The sequence below is a fragment of the Salvelinus sp. IW2-2015 genome, linkage group LG11 (assembly GCF_002910315.2).
Source record: "Salvelinus sp. IW2-2015 linkage group LG11, ASM291031v2, whole genome shotgun sequence".
Lineage (NCBI taxonomy): Eukaryota > Metazoa > Chordata > Actinopteri > Salmoniformes > Salmonidae > Salvelinus > Salvelinus sp. IW2-2015.
Window position 1 is genome coordinate 35,438,297 of NC_036851.1, and position 16,320 is coordinate 35,454,616.

A 16,320-nucleotide genomic window follows, 5' to 3' on the forward strand; every position below is an offset into this window, starting at 1 on the left:
CATTTTCTGATTTACGGCCTACACAGGATATCACAGGGAAATGCCTTCAGTTTAAAAAAACTAACAATTTTGTTTTGCAATACCTGTAGGGTTCATAAGGGTCCTTCATTGCTTTGTTCAGGATGTTCACACCATAGAGATCCTATGCAATTACTAATTCCTAATTCTATGGTTCACACCACCTCAGGTTAAAATTTTAACATCAATCTGTTGAGTGGTATGAACAAAGTATCAGCTGCATCATCGCAAGTTTATTATTATGATTATTATGAATATTGTGATTATTATCATTCAAAATGACTGTAGTCGCTTTAAGAGAGTGACATGAAGAATCCAACCCAGAAGCTGGTTCCATGTGCCAGTCTACAGATACATAAGCCTACACCCTTCCCCCCCAAAATATAGCGATAGCAAAGAATAGCAATCGGGTTGTATTTTACTTGTGAAATTCTAATAGACCATTGCTCAACATTACACAACATTATCATATGTGAGTCTCCTGACATTATTCCGTGTAAAAACAAAATGTGCCCMTCGCCCCTATATGCCTGCTGCCTCTCTGACCCAGTTGCCGTTCCATTGGCCATATCATAGTCTATTTTAGGTGTGTTGCTCAGCTCAGAGGGCCAGGGCATTCAGGCAGGGAAGCGAGAGAAGGGGAAGGTAAACAGTGCTGGGTTTCAGAGAGGATAGCTTGGCCCCCTGTCTCTCTCTGACCACTCTTCCTGGTGCATTCAGCTACATTAACAACAACGCCTGCAGCCTGGCTGACTGAGGAACCTGATGGTCTACTGGAATAAGAGGATTCCCACTGATCGGTAGGACAGGATGAAATAGGCTTGACTACTGTGTGATCAAAGGGCAAAATAATCTCTAATAACACTAAAGGGCGTAAGACTTTAGTAACATAATGCATAGTGGGAGATGATACTGATTAGTGTTTAACATGGATCCCTGGTTTCACAGAGGCAAGCAGGGCATGGACATGCTTTAGTTGCTGTACTGTTATGCTGTGGTGTATGTGTCAATATGGGAAATTAGAATTCCAGTAAGAAATGTTCGTCACACTTACTGATTTATATTGACAAGGTCAGAACTACAAATTTGAAGATAAGGAATGTCTTTTTAACTATCAAATATTCACAAAATGACTTGGATTACAAAACTCTACTCAACATAAATGTAAACAATGTACTGGGGTCTTGATCATATCAACATTGAACTTGTGTTTCTTTCTTTCTATACTTTCAGATAAAGAACCTATCTACATTTTTCGTAATTTTTTTCTAAGTTAAGTTATTACTGTTGAATAGACATTAGATCCAAATGGATCTGAGAGCTAAACATAGTCTGGGTCTTCTGGACCAGCTGAGGAAGATGAGGGAGACAGAGAAGCTGACAGATGTGGTGTTGGTGGCTGAGGACATCAGCTTCCCCTGCCATCGCGTGGTCCTCTCAGCCTTCAGCCCTTACTTCCGGGTCATGTTCACCTGTGGCCTGCGGGAGTGCAGTACTAGGGAGGTATTTCTGCGTGACACCCCAGCCGATAGCCTGGGTCTATTGTTGAACTACATGTACTGTTCTGAGCTCCCACTCAACAACGCCAATGTACAGGGGGTGTCCGTTGCCGCCTTCCTTCTACAGATGGACGAGGTATTCAACCGCTGCCAGAGCCACATGAGGGAGAACATGGACGCTTCCAACTGCCTCGGGGTGTACTACTATGCCCGCGACCTTGGAGCCGAGGAGCTGGCCGACCATGCCCAGAGATACCTACGGACGCACTTCGTTCAGGTGTGTATGAGCGAGGAGATTCTAGAACTAGAGGCCCATAAACTGGGGGCGCTGCTGAGCTCCGACGACCTCAACGTGTCACGGGAGGAGACCATACTGGATGTGGTGCTGCGCTGGGTCAGACAGGACACTCTAGGAGATGGGGTGGAGGACGGGCGGAGTAGACACCTGGCTGAGCTCTTGAGGAAGGTGCGCCTCCCCCTGGTGGCCCCTGACTACCTGAAGGAGACCATGAAGAGGAATATGTCCCTTCTGGCAGATGCAGAGTGTCTGGGGATGATGGAGGAGGCTCTGGAGGCCACTGGGATGCACCCTGCAGTTGCTCCAAGGAAACTGAAGCTCCGCTATGGGATGGAGACCACAGATTTGCTACTTTGCATCGGCAACGAGGGCGGAGGGATCCGATCGCGGTATGGAAATTATTCAGAACGCAGCTTCTGCTATGCCCCCTCCACGGGCCGGACCTACTATATCACATCCCCGCGCTACGGAGATGTTCTGGGAGTCGTGTGTGCCGGGGTCGTCACCGAGGGCAACGAGATTGTGGTGGCTGGGGAGGCAGGGGTGAGGAAAATGGCCAGGCAAACGGACAGGAATGTGGAGATATTCAGGTAGGAATCTGGAAGAACGGTGTCATGAGCTTTGTGTGTTTGAATGAGATCATCAGCAGTAATAAACCTATTGGTCAGTGATGAGAGTGGCATACTGTGGCCAGGTAGTGCGTGTATGTAAACAACGTCACTCTGCTTGCTTAGCGAGTACCACTTCCTCCTGATTCGGCTCACACGAGGCTTGAACCCAGGGCCTCTGCCTTGCTAGCACACGTGACCGCCCTCCTGAAGCTTCTTACCAGTCTGTGCCACGCGAAAGCTAGCCATTCGCTGGTGCAAGTGGGGACACTTTAGACTGCTACATGTAGACAGGTAGAATGTGTGGTCAGGTGAGAATGATGGTCAGCACCCCTGTGTTTATTTTAGCATGCTAGAGTCTGACTAAAACCACTGTCCCTGGCTTGTCTGTGTTGTCCTCCTCAGGTACAGGGTGGAGGCCCAAGGGACCTGGGAGCACCTGAGCTCAGCTGAATACCGAGACTCATACGCACTGGGGGCGCTGGGTGATACTATTTACCTGCTGGGAGGCCAGATGAAGCTGAAGAACCAGTACCTCATCACCAACTGTGTGGAACGCTGGTCCCTGCAGGGTGGGCCCTGGCGTAGTGCCGCCCCGCTACCCATGCCACTGGCCTATCATAGCGTGGTCCATCTGAAGGACCGCCTCTACGTGCTCGGGGGTCGAACTCCACAGGTAATGGACTAAAGAGAAGGGGTTTGATATACAGTAAAATGAATAGTCAGTCAATGCTACTCTGTCTTATGTTTGTGTTTGTGCGTTTGTGTGTGTCTGCGTGTGTGCAATGTGTGGGCAGGTAGGCCAAGGGGCATTTCACATTTGTTTAATTCAGTCTCACAACATCCATGTATTTTTGGAGTCCCTCACTCTCACTCATGTACACACTATGCTTGAGGCTGTGAGGCCTTGAGAGCAGATCTATCTGTGTCAGTATGTGACTGTGAGCCTGCTCTCTATCCCCTCCTCCTTCTCTAAACTCTGCACCTGTCCTGTCCTGTCCTGTCACTCCCCATGGCAGTCCTGGCGGATGGATGACGAGCCAGACCGCTTGAGCAACCGTCTGTTGGAGTATGACCCTGAGACAAACAAGTGGACAGAGCTGGGTCCCATGAAGCACTCTAAGTACCGCTGTAGTGCTGTGGTGCTCAATGGGGAAATCTACGTGATGGGTGAGATTTAAAAGATAAACAACACATAGGCTGTTTGTTTTTTAGCACATTGCTTTCATTAGTTTCATGATGGTCATGGCGATGATGGTCACTTCTCCTAGAGAAACCCCTCAACTCCCCTCAACATAAATAGTATGTTTGGACAGATCAGTTTAAGAGTTTTTGAAAGTAGTACCTGACAACACAAGAAGTAAATGTCTCAGTACACGAAAACAACCCAGTTGTGTTCTAACAGGGGGCATCGGCTGTGAGGGGGTAGATCGTGGGCAGTCCCGTCGTTGCCTTGATGCTGTGGAGATCTACAACCCCGATGGAGACTTCTGGAGAGATGGGCCCACTATGCCCTCTCCGCAGATATCCCTACGCAGCAATGCCTCCAACGCCGGTGTGGTGGGGGGCAAGCTATATGTGTGCGGATACAACAAGGGAGCTGGTAACTAAACCCACTTTCCTTTCCACTGTTCATAAAAATTAGAAACCCACACACTGCTCTTACTAGTATCACTTAATTTTACTGAATCTTACGTGTCAGCCTCTTGGCCTTCGCCAGAGCTTTGAAGGTCAACACGTAATCTTCAATAAAATTAAGTGATACTAGCAAGAGCAGTGTGCAGGTTTCTCTTTTCTTTGAAGTTATCGCATTATTCCCGTGCACCTGCAGCAAGTGCCTTTTTTTTACTTTCCACTGTTCGAAAAACTGTGATATCACGTGGGACTTGTTTGAGTAAACGATTACCTGTCCTTTTAAGAACTAAACAAGTTGACTGTAGCTGAAGGCTGTTTAATTTGATTGCCACACCACTCTTTAAAATGCCTGATTCTAATAGTGACAAAAATTATATTCCTGGCCTATGCCAATCCCTGTGTCCCTCAGATTGTCATGAGGACATAATCAAGGACATCCTGGAACTAGACCCATGGGAGAACTGCTGGACCGTGGTGGCCCGCCACGTTCTGATGCATGATGCCTACGACGTCTGCTTGGTGGCAAGCCTCAATCCCCGGGAGCTCATGTCTCCCCCGGCAGACCTAGTAACTCAGTGACACCCACCCATCCTAAGGTCCCATTCTTATCTAAGAGCAGCTTGGGCAATAAAGATTTTTTCTGAAAACTGAGAGCTGATAATATTGAGCAAGACCTTTCCGCTGCTGTGGGCCAGGAGTGAAAATGCAGTAGTGCTGGCTGATCCTGGTGATGCTTGTTGGTTTATTGAGACGCATTTGATCTCTCGTGACATTACAGTTAGTGTTTGAAGCCCTGACCTGAGTGGGACACTGCACAAAATCCAACTCTGCACTTGTCTTGAACTGTATATGAACTACTAACTTGCACATTTAGAAGTAGACATTGTATCTATCTTCAATGAATATCATACCTTAGTGGGTTTTATGGCACAGCTTGTAAATATAATTGTTGTGATTTTGTATCTCGTTGTAAAATGCCTCTGGCTATCTCTAGAATTTTGGAAAGTAAACCATAGACAGGTCCTTCACAATCTAGTGATTTTAAATCAATCATTCACTGCTTTTTGCTCTTTACATCTGTGTTCAAGATTATATTTTTGTCATGCAAATAAAGCTTACATACAGTGCCTTGCAAAAGTATTCACCCCCTTAGCGTGTTTCCTATTTTGCTGCATTACAATCTGTCATTTAAATAGATTTTTATTTGGATATCATGTAATGGACATACACAAAATAGTGAAATGAAAAAAATTACTTACTAATAATTTAACTGAAAAGTGGTGGGTGCATATGTATTCACCCCCTTTGCTATTGTTGGAATCGGCTAAACTTTGAACATTGAGATATTAAATAAATGAGAGAGACGAAGCCTTGAATAGAAAGAATCTGAAACCTGTTTCAGTCTTCCAGAGATTTGAGACAGGGACGGAGGTTCACCTTCCAGCAGGACAATGACCCTAAGCATACTGCTAAAGCAACACTTGAGTGATTTAAGGGGAAACATTTAAATGTCTTGGAATGGCCTAGTCAAAGCCCAGACCTCAATCCAATTGAGAATCTGTGGTATGACTTAAAGATTGCTGTACACCAGCGGAACCAATCCAACTTGAAGGAGCTGGAGCAGTTTTGCCTTGAAGAATGGGCAAAAATCCCATTGGCTAGATGTGCCAAGCTTATAGAGACATACCGCAAGAGACTTGCAGCTGTATTTGCTGCAAAAGGTGGCTCTACAAAATATTGACTTTGGGGGGGTGAATAGTTATGCACGCTCAAGTAGTTTTTTTGTCTTATTTCTTGTTTGTTTCACAATAAAAAATAKTTTGCATCTTCAAAGTGGTAGGCATGTTGTGTAAATCAAATGATACAAACCCCCGAAAAATCTATTTTAATTCCAGGTTGTAAGGCAACAAAATAGGAAAAATGCCAAGGGGGGTGAATACTTTCGCAAGCCACTGTACAATTGAGTCTTTGCTCAGGCTTAATCATGTATTTGTGGAAATACTTCAAATGGGAAGGAACAATGTCGCCACCTCGCTCTCCAACCAAGTTTAGAAACCCTGTACAGTACTATACAAAACATTAGGAATACAAATGATATTGTCATGTCAAATGTTTGTGCTATTTGTCAAGCATATAACGCATGTGCCCTTGTGGTTGACTATGACACCATAAGACTTTTACATATCTGGTCTGTTTTGTTGGCAATAATCCACTCAGTGAGTAAAGATAGAAAAAGTTCTCTCCTTTCAACTATTCATCCCACTGCTTCCCTCTTTTCATCCCCTCCTTTTTGTGTGGCCAGATATTCTCTGACCTTTCATCACACAATTAATCAACAAAACACAAATATTAGCGTCTCTCATTATTTTCTATAAAAGGTTTAATCTTACTTAGGATGTCAGATGTAACATTTTCAGTTTCAAGTTTTTTTTTCAAAGCACAGCCTGACAGCCTGGGGCTCAGCCTGAGTCTTTTCCTAGGCGGGCCTGACATTGTTCCCTGTGGCCCCGCAAACTGAGCTGTTACTGTCCTGGGACCACAAGCTGAAATGGTTGCGGTAGCCTCCAGAGGCTTTGTTAGACCTTTTCTCCTTGTCCTGCTGTCGTTTCTGAGGTTCTGGTTTGAGAATGTCAATTTCCATACTGTTGGGATCATGCTGCTCCTTGCTAGTCGATCCATCTCCCTGCTTCCTTTGATTTTTGAGGGGCTGTCGGTTCTTGTCCTGACCCCTGCCCACTACTCCACCATTACTCCTTTTCTGTGGTGGCATCAGTGCCCTCCTCCTGCTCCTGAAGGGCGGTTTCCTCTGTCCCTGGCCTCTCTGGGTGAACCTACGTATAGCCATGGTGCTCCTGCCCCTGGAGCTCTCTGAGGGGACCGCTGCAGGCTTGCTGTGGTCAGGCTGGCTGCTCTGCTCTGGATCGCAGTTTGAGTTCATGATGGTGCAGGTGCTCCTAATGGTCACGTCCTGTAGCAGCGCGTAGGCCCTGCTGGGGTCCTGAAAGCCCTGCATGGGGTACTGTAAGGCTGCAGAGGGTCCTGTGCCTGTCCCTGGTCCATAAGTCACAGCGGTAGAGCGTGTTTGGTATGGGTACACCATCTGCCAGGATGTCTTAGCCAGCTTATCCAGCACCATCTGGCTATACCGCTCCAGCTGATCCTCGTCCGCCTCCTCCATCATCACAGGAGGAAGGTACAGGGCTCTGGGGGCAATGGCCTGGCCCTGGTCACATCTCTGAGGGTCCTTCTCTGGGTCCTCTCTCTGCAGGGTGCAGCCGCCCTGCTGCCCCTCTTTCCGTCTCCCTTACACCACATGATGCCACTGCTTTACAAGGCACCGCAGAGACGTACACCTTCGAAGCACCTCTTCTCCTCACTCACCAGGCAGAACCTCTACAAGTCCTGGGGACATCTGGCCCGTGCTCTCTGTCACCCTGACAGGGGTGGGTTGGGGTTCGGACCAGTGCTGGGAAACTAAGGTGCCTAGAACAGACAGGGCTATTCCTAGCATGATTTTGATCCCGGCTCTGCTCATGTCTCAGGACCTCCAGCTTCTTCTGCAGGCCCTGCATGTGGCAGCTGAGTGCTGTAGTCTAAGACAGAATAGAAGACAACAACGTTTGTTTGTACCCATAATAACTAAAAGCAAAGACAACAGAATCAAATGTACATAATTTACATTAAATTATTATCTTTAGTATGTCAAATAGTATTCTCAGCACCCAGAACCAAATATTGTGTATGCCGGCCAGCTAATGTTTGGTCTGTCATGAGAGACTAGTGTTATACAACGGGTGGGTCTAATCCTGAATGCTGATTGGTTAAAACCACATTCCAGCCGGTGTCTATTCCAAAAGTTAGCATGGCTAAATCTATGACCTTAAAATGCCTATTTATTCTGTCCATCTGAATGCGCAATCCACTGTCTCATCAGCCCAGCCAGGCAATTTATAAACTTGATCTCCACAAAAAAAAAACATTCTAGACATTATCTCACATTTCTTTTAGACTAACATTTCGTTTTCAACAGCTGAGATTTGAATAAACCTTGCTGTCGGTCTCTCCGACATTTGCAACATTGTTTCAATATTCAAATTTGATCTCCAGTTGTCGCATAGTAATAAATGTGTCAGGAGTCAGGATCATGTTTATGGATATATAAACAAAAAAATATCAATAGAAAACAGCTAAAACGAAAAACGAAGCGCAGCTAGTTTGCAGTCTTTCCTGCTTCAATTTTAAGTGATTGTGTTAGCTGTGTTGTTGGCTAGCTCCTCTGAAATTGTCCATTGTCCTGAAGAGATCACATTTTCTATGCCAGGTGAAATCGTGCATTATTAGCTCACTGTTATGGATGTTTCCAAATAAATGTCATTATAAAACAGCTTAAACAAATGCAAATGCAGCTACTTCGTTGTTATTCTGGCTGCACTGTTTTACATGACTGTAAGTTAACCGTAGTTGGCTAGCTAGCAAGCAAGGGATATAGATATATATATATTTTACCTTTATTTAACTAGGCAATTCAGTTAAGAACAAATTCTTATTTACAATGACAGCCTACCCCGGCCAAACCCTTCCCTAACCTGGATGACGCTGGGACAATTGTGCACCGCCCCATGGGACTCCCGATCACGGCTAGTTGTGATACAGCCCRGAAACAAACCCAGGTCTGTAGTGAAGGTTCTAGGACTGCGATGAAGTGCCTTAGACCACTGCGCCACTCAGGATAAGAAAGTTGCCAGCCAGTAGGGCAATAGAACATTTAGAACAAAAAGACTTAACGACTGGGTCGCGCCTCTGGCAACCGAACTGATAGAACGAATGACCAGCCGCCTTGTGTAACAACCCTAGATTTGAATATGTTGGTAACCCATTGTATAAAAGTGATAATGCCCTCGAAGCCGGTGTTTGGAGACAATAAACTCAGCAAAAAAGAAACATCCCTTTTTCAGGACCCTGTCTTTCAAAGATAATTCGTAAAAATCCAAATAACTTCACATATCTTCATTGTAAAGGTTATAAACACTGTTAATGAACATGTACCTGTGGAACGGTTGTTAAGACACTAACAGCTTACAGACGGTAGGCAATTAAGGTCACATTTATGAAAACTTAAGACACTAAAGAGGCCTCTCTACTGACTGAAAAACACCAAAAGAAAGATGCCCAGGGTCCCTGCTCATCTGCGTGAACGTGCCTTAGGCATGCTGCAAGGAGGCATGAGGACTGCAGATGTGGCCAGGGCAATAAATTGCAATATCCGTACTGTGAGACACCTAAGACAGCGCTGCAGGGAGACAGGACGGACAGCTGATCGTCCTCATAGTGGCAGACCACGTGTAACAACACCTGCACAGGATCGGTACATCCGAACATCACATCTGCGGGACAGGTACAGGATGGCAACAACTGCCTGAGTTACACTAGGAACGCACAATCCCTCCATCAGTGCTCTGACTGTCTGCAATAGGCTGAGAAAGGCTGGACTGAGGGCTTGTAGGCCTGTTGTAAGGCAGGTCCTCACCAGACAACACCGGCAACAACGTCGCCTATAGGCACAAACCCACCGTCGCTGGACCAGACAGGACTGGCAAAAAATGTCTGGGAACTTTCAGGAAGAGTGGGGTAACATCTCACAGCAAGAACTGGCAAATCTGGTGCAGTCCACGAGGAGGAGATGCACTGCAGTACTTAATGCAGCTGGTGGCCACCTCAGATACTGACTGTTACTTTTGATTTTGACCCCCCCCCTTTGTTCAGGGACACATTATTCAATTTCTGTTAGTCACATGTCTGTGGAACTTGTTCAGTTTATGTCTCAGTTGTTGACTCTTGTTATGTTCATACACATATTTACACGTTAAATTTGCTGAAAATAAACGCAGTTGACAGTGAGAGGACGTTTCTTTTTTTGCTGAGTTTATTGGCACGGTTTGCCGGCCCTAACAACACCCGTGACAATATACTCCAAACAGCTTCTGGGGCATTATCACTTAAGTAACACACTTGTTACCAACTCTCACCCCAAACACCCTCATTAAGTGTAAATTCAACATCAGGACAAAGGCTTTAAATTACAGATATAAATGCCACCTGTTCTCACCTCTGTCCTCCATCTCTTTCAGCATCTGATTCTGGGAGCTCAGTTTATTCAGCATGGCCTCAAATTGCTGTGCAAAGCCAAACTGCAGACTGGCTAGGTTTTGCTGCACTGTAAAATATGTTGAATGGTAATCCAAATGAATACAACACAATCCATAGAACTAGAGACCTATGTAAAAAGATCGACACCATCTATATTACATACTGTCCATTATAGCCACCAAGACCAGCTCATTCATCATAATTTCAAAATAGAGGTTAATTAAGACCTTTTCTAAAAATAAAATATGCACAAGATCATCATTTGACTACTGAACAAGTGCTCCCTCTACTGGTCTGAGAAATTATGTCTATATAAACATGTTTATTAATGAGAATTACAAAATATATTCTACTGAAAGTTAAGATAAATTGTTCTAAGCAATTTACATGTCTTTGCAAAATCTTTGTTGCCCTCTGATCAATGTGATTTACAGAGAGCTTGATCTGAAACCCAAATAGAAGCAGGGTTGATCATTATCATATCAGAAAACGAGTACCAGGCCAGCAGCACCATTCAGCAAAAATATTTTATTCTGGATGTTGACTTACATTTTCAAGGTTGTCACAAAACTGTAGGAATCCAGAGGTGAGAATGTCACTGATAAAAATACAATTAAACCGCATAATAGGCTACCTTATATTGTTTGTATCTTTCGCACAATAAAACCCCTGCAGAAACATGGACATAGGTGACACTCATGAGGCACAGCTACCTCTCACAATTTTATTTTGCCTTTTTCTCATCCTCTTCAAAGAAGCTTGGCACCCTCACTTTGTCCTTTACGTCTCCGAACAGGAATAGTTTGGCATTGTAACTGATTAAAACTCTTTGGCTCACTTGCCTGAAACACAATGACCGGTTCATCATAAAACAACCCCTATGATGTAACTGGAATGATGAGATAGATCTTCTTCTTCTATGTTTTTGTTTTATTATTTCACTGCCATACTGTGTTTGATATTGTCTAGCCATCTTGTCTCAAGAGGACCACAATGGAAATAAGTCCCAGACTTTATTGTGTGTTATCCTCAATGATTTTATTCATGTGCATGCATGGCTTTTAAGTTTTATGTGTGCTTGTTTTTTTTAAATGGTTGAATTAATAAACTAAACTAAACAAAGAGAAGCTCTGACAATTTGTAGTTTGTTCTTGAGCTCATCAGGTGAATTTCTAAACGTTGTGTTGTAAATTGATGGGATATTACATATTATGAGCAAATATAATGCATTTACTGAACTCAACACTGTGGCACAAACATGGACATGATGATGTGAAAAGAAGATGGTTCAGCAAATTGAAGAAAATATGGGCTAATATCTACCTCCTGTGACTGAGCTAACGTTACCGGATGTTCTGTTTGAAAAGCCCATGTCCCGCGACATGTCCTGAGAGTTTTCAGGCAAAAACTGGGATTCAAACAGAAACCGTGAGTCTGCCAAGCTGGAGTAGTCACTGGTAGCTCCATTCCTGATTGTGATAAAGACATTACTCAAAAGAAAGAAACCTGCAGAGATTTCCAGTAACCAAAATGTTACTCCAGCATCACTTGTGCCAAAATATAAAACATTTAAAGAAGCACAGAGAAGTAAATTGGATTTAATGAGGAAAAAGAAAGATATGGACATGGCAATTGCCAGAGCGAGAAAGGGAGTCAAATTTCTGAAAGTCAGACAAGCAGAACCTCATTGTGTGACGAAAGGGAGCATCTCTGGTGAGACTGACCTTGCACTTAGTGCTGAAGAAACAAAGCAAACTGTTACCAACTTAGAACAATCAAATGTGACGTCTAAACGCAGAAAAAGTAAAAGAGCGCTACCCATGCTGCGAGGAAATGGGTCTGGACCTTGATGTTGCATCCTAACCTGCAAAAACTAAACTTGAATTTCAGTTACTGACTAATGGTGTAATTTAATGTTCAACAATAACAAAAAAAATTAACACAAAAGACATTAAAAAGTAAGAGGTTTGCGTATTTTCTTTACGATATTCTAGAATACAATTTTGATTTTAATTAGCAAAAACGTTTGAGACTTTTTTTAAACTTTGAGTCATGCATTTTAAGTAAAGTGAGAAATTCTTAGGAATCAACACATATGACCTCGTAAATATAATGGTGAATTCTCAAAAGAGGTCTTTGTAATACCTGATGTGCTTCATCCCAGGAAAAGAAAAGCTGTTCCTTTACTCTAAGAAAATTCAGACAGATTTCAGAAAAAAACAGCATGCACGACAGGAATCTCTTCATCTTGGCCAGAAAAAAAGAAATGGACCTGCTGACAAAGAAAAAAAGTCAGAGGAAGAGCCTGATCTTCTCTCTGTGAATAGCCAGTTGCACATTTGCCTGGACATTATCAATGACATTGTTACAAGTGATGAAGTGCAGGATTTTTTCCAAACTTTCCAAATACTTTGTTGAGACTGGTCCAGAGAAGAAATTCAAACAAATCCTTGCTGAATACAGATCAGACATCCTACCGCTCTTTGTTGAGGAATATGATACTATGTCTCACTCTGAAAAGACAATGATGTCCGTTGTGAATGAGCTCCTCTGTGGCTTACATTTGATTGGTTCCTTAGCTCATCAGGCAAAAACGACWCTTCTACTGTGGGAAAATATGATTTTTGGAGATGAGGAAATAATAGCCCATAGCAGCCCTAACATTGGAACAACAGAGTTGGAGCCTGGAACAGTGCGTTTGGTGAGAACTGTGAGTGATGCTGTCCAAGAGCTGGGATGGGCACAGGACGGTCAGCTTGTTCTGGGTTCTGATTTCTAAGCTAATCACTAATCTTCTCTGGAGAGCCCCGACTTCAAAGGGAAAGGAGTTTGGGATGTAACGAAGATACCACACCCCTTTTACCAAGCTCAAAGAATGGCAGGATGATGGGATAGACCTTGAAGGAAATGTACAGTTCTTTGATGACATTGAGGTGCCCAAAGACCTTGTGTTGGACTGGCTTACCATGTGGCCAGACCCAGACTTTTTTGAATTGACCATTCAGGTTGTTGAGTTGATCTTAGCAAGTTTTTTGGAGGTATGTGGTAAAATGCCTGTCGATCTACAGCCAATGTCAAATATTGATGATCGAGGCAGAAAGGATTTGGGGGTATTCAAAAATCTTCAAAAGGCCAAGTCAAGTGCAGTCAGTGTTGTATTTGAAACCATGGACATGTTCATGAAGACTTGCACTTGGGAGTGGCTCCGGACTATGGACAAAGAAAAAAACTGTTGGTGTTAAAATCACTGCAGAAAGCAGTGAGACTAGTTTTGCCAAAAGGAATGAGGAATATTAAGCAAAGGTTTGCAAAGGTTTGCGTAGAGAAAAACACACAGAAGCAGTGGAGCTTAAGTGTGGACAGGATGTAGTCTAACTTTGAAAAAATTACAGAAACTGACAGATGCCCACATTAAAATGACATCAAAGGCGGTGAAAATATCAGCAGTGACCCCAATGCAAGTTGACACTACTTATCTCGATCTTACATCTTCTTGGGTATGACGCTACAAGCTTGGCACACCTGTATTCAGGGAGTTTTTAATTCTCTGCAGATCCTCTCAAGCTCTGTCAGGTTGGATGGGGAGCGTTGCTGCACAGCTATTTTCATGTCTCTCCAGAGATGTTAGATCGGGTTCAAGTCCGGGCTCTGGCTGGGCCACTCGAGGACATTCAGAGACTTGTGCCGAAGCCACTCCTGCATTGTCTTGGCTGTGTGCTTAGGGTCGTTATCCTTTTGGAAGGTGAGCCTTCGCCCTAGTCTGAGGTCCTGAGCGCTCTGGAGCAGGTTTTCATCAAKGATCTCTCTGTACTTTGCACCATTCATCTTTCTCTCGATCCTGACTAGCTTCCCAGTCCCTGAAACTAAAAACCATCCCCACAACATGATGCTGCCACCACACTTCACTGTAGGGATAATGCCAGGTTTCCTCCAGACATGACGCTTGGCATTCAGGCCAAAGAGCTCAATCTTGGTTTCATCAGACCAGAGAATCTTGTTTTCATGGTCTGAGAGTTCTTTATGTGCCTTTTGGCTAACTCTAAGCGGACTGGCATGCCTTTTACTGAGGAGTGGCTTCCATCTGGCCACTCTACCATAAAAGGCCTGATTGGTGGAGTGCTGCAGAGAATGTTGTCCATCTGGAAAGTTCTCCCATCTCCACAGAGGAACTTGAGCTCTGTCAGAGTGACCATCAGGTTCTTGGTCACCTCCGTGACCAAGTGTCACGTTCTGACCATAGTTCTTGTGTGTTTTACTTGTTTTAGTGTTGGTCAGGACGTGAGCTGGGTGGGCATTCTATGTTGTGTGTCTAGTTTGTCTGTTTCTATGTTTGGCCTAATATGGGTCTCAATCAGAGGCAGGTGTTTTGTGTTGTCTCTGATTGGGAATCATATTTAGGTGGCTTGTTTTGTGTTGGGGTTTGTGGGTGGTTGTTTCCTGTCTTTGTGTTCGTTTCACGAGAGAGGACTGTTTCGGTTTGCCACGTTTGTTACTTTTGTATTTTGTTAAGTGTTCACAGTTTCATTTATTAAACATGTTGAGCACTGGCTACGCTGCGTGTTGGTCCGATCCCTGCTACACCTTCTCTTCTCGTGAAGAGGAGGAAGGCTGCCGTTACAGAACCACCCACCAGACTCGGACCAAGCAGCGTAGTAACGGGCAGCAGCGACAGCAGCAGCAGCGGCCCATTACACAGGATTCTTGGAATTGGGAGGACGAGTTGGATGTAAAAGGACCCTGGGCAGAGCCAGGGGAATATCGCCGCCCCAAAGCTGAGCTGGAGGCAGCGAAAGTGGAGAGGCGGCGTTTTGAGGAGCTAGCTCGGCAGCGTGAGCAGGATCTGGGTAATACCACTTGGGAGGAAATAAACAGGTGGTCGGTCGACCCAGGGAGAGTGCCGGAGCCCGCCTGGGATTCTATGGAGCAATGTGCGGAGGGATACCGGCGAATGAGGTTAGCACGACGGCGCGGTAGGAAGCCCGAGAAGAAACCCCAAAAATKTCTTGGGGGAGGMTAAAGGGGAGTGTGGCGAAATCAGGTAGGAGACCTGCGCCCACTTCCTGTGCTTACCCTGGAGAGCGAGAGTACAGGCAGACACCGTGTTATGCGGAAGAGCGCACGGTGTCTCCTGTACGGGTGCATAGCCCGGTGCGGTACATCCCAGCTCCACGTATCGGCCGGGCTAGATTGAGCATTGAGCCAGGTGCCATGAAGCCGGCTCAACGCATCTGGTCTCCAGTGCGTCTCCTCGGGCCGGTGTACATGGCACCAGCCTTACGCATGGTGTCCCCGGTTCGCCAGCACAGCCCAGTGCGGGTTATTCCACCTCCCTGCACTGGTCGGGCTACGGGGAGCATTCAACCAGGTAAGGTTGGACAGGCTCGGTGCTCAAGGAAGCCAGTACGCCTTCACGGTCCGGTATTTCCGGTGCCACCTCCTCGCTCCAGTCCAGTACCACCAGTGCCAACACCACGCACCAGGCTTCCTGTGCGTCTCCAGAACTCTGTTCCTCCTCCACGCACTCTCCCTGTCGTGCGTGTCTCCAGCCCGGTACCACCAGTTCCGGCACCACGCACCAAGCCTACTGTGCGTATCCAGAGCCCTGTATGCACTGTTGTTTCTCCCCGCAAATAGCCTTGAGGTGCGTAGCTACAGCCCGGTACCACAGTTCCGGCACCACGCACCAGGCCTATAGTGCGCCTTGAGAGTCCAGTGTGCCCTGTTCCTGCTCCCGCACTAGCCTAGTGGTGCGTGTCTCCAGTCCGGTACCACCAGTTCCGGCACCACGCACCAGGCTCCTGTGCGCCTCAGCAGGTCTGAGCTGCCCGCCTGCCCAGCGCCATCTGCGCTGCCTGCCTGCCCAGCACCGTCTGAGCTGCTGTCTGCCCAGCGCCATCTGAGCTGCCTGTCTGCCCAGCGCCATCTGAGCTGCCTGCCTGCCCAGCGCCATCTGAGCTGCCTGCCTGCCCAGCGCCATCTGAGCCGTCCGTCTGCCCAGCGCCATCTGAGCCGTCCGTCTGCCAGCGCCATCTGAGCCGCTCGTCTATCCCGAGCCGTCAGAGCCGCCCGTCTGTCCCAAGCCATTAGAGCCGCCCGTCAGTCAGGAGCCGCTAGA

At 45.8% G+C, this 16,320-nt stretch overlaps 1 protein-coding gene across 1 annotated transcript; it reads left to right on the forward strand.

Annotated features, from left to right (window-relative positions):
• Positions 1-652: 652 nt before the first annotated feature.
• Positions 653-6,297, forward strand: LOC111970285 (kelch repeat and BTB domain-containing protein 12-like). The gene is made up of 6 exons (XM_023996939.2): positions 653-818; positions 1,252-2,405; positions 2,829-3,099; positions 3,443-3,593; positions 3,829-4,026; positions 4,468-6,297. Exons 2-6 carry the CDS (start codon positions 1,327-1,329, stop codon positions 4,635-4,637), a joined length of 1,869 nt encoding a protein of 622 aa, XP_023852707.1. The 5' UTR covers positions 653-818; positions 1,252-1,326; the 3' UTR covers positions 4,638-6,297.
• The last annotated feature ends 10,023 nt before the right edge of the window (positions 6,298-16,320 follow it).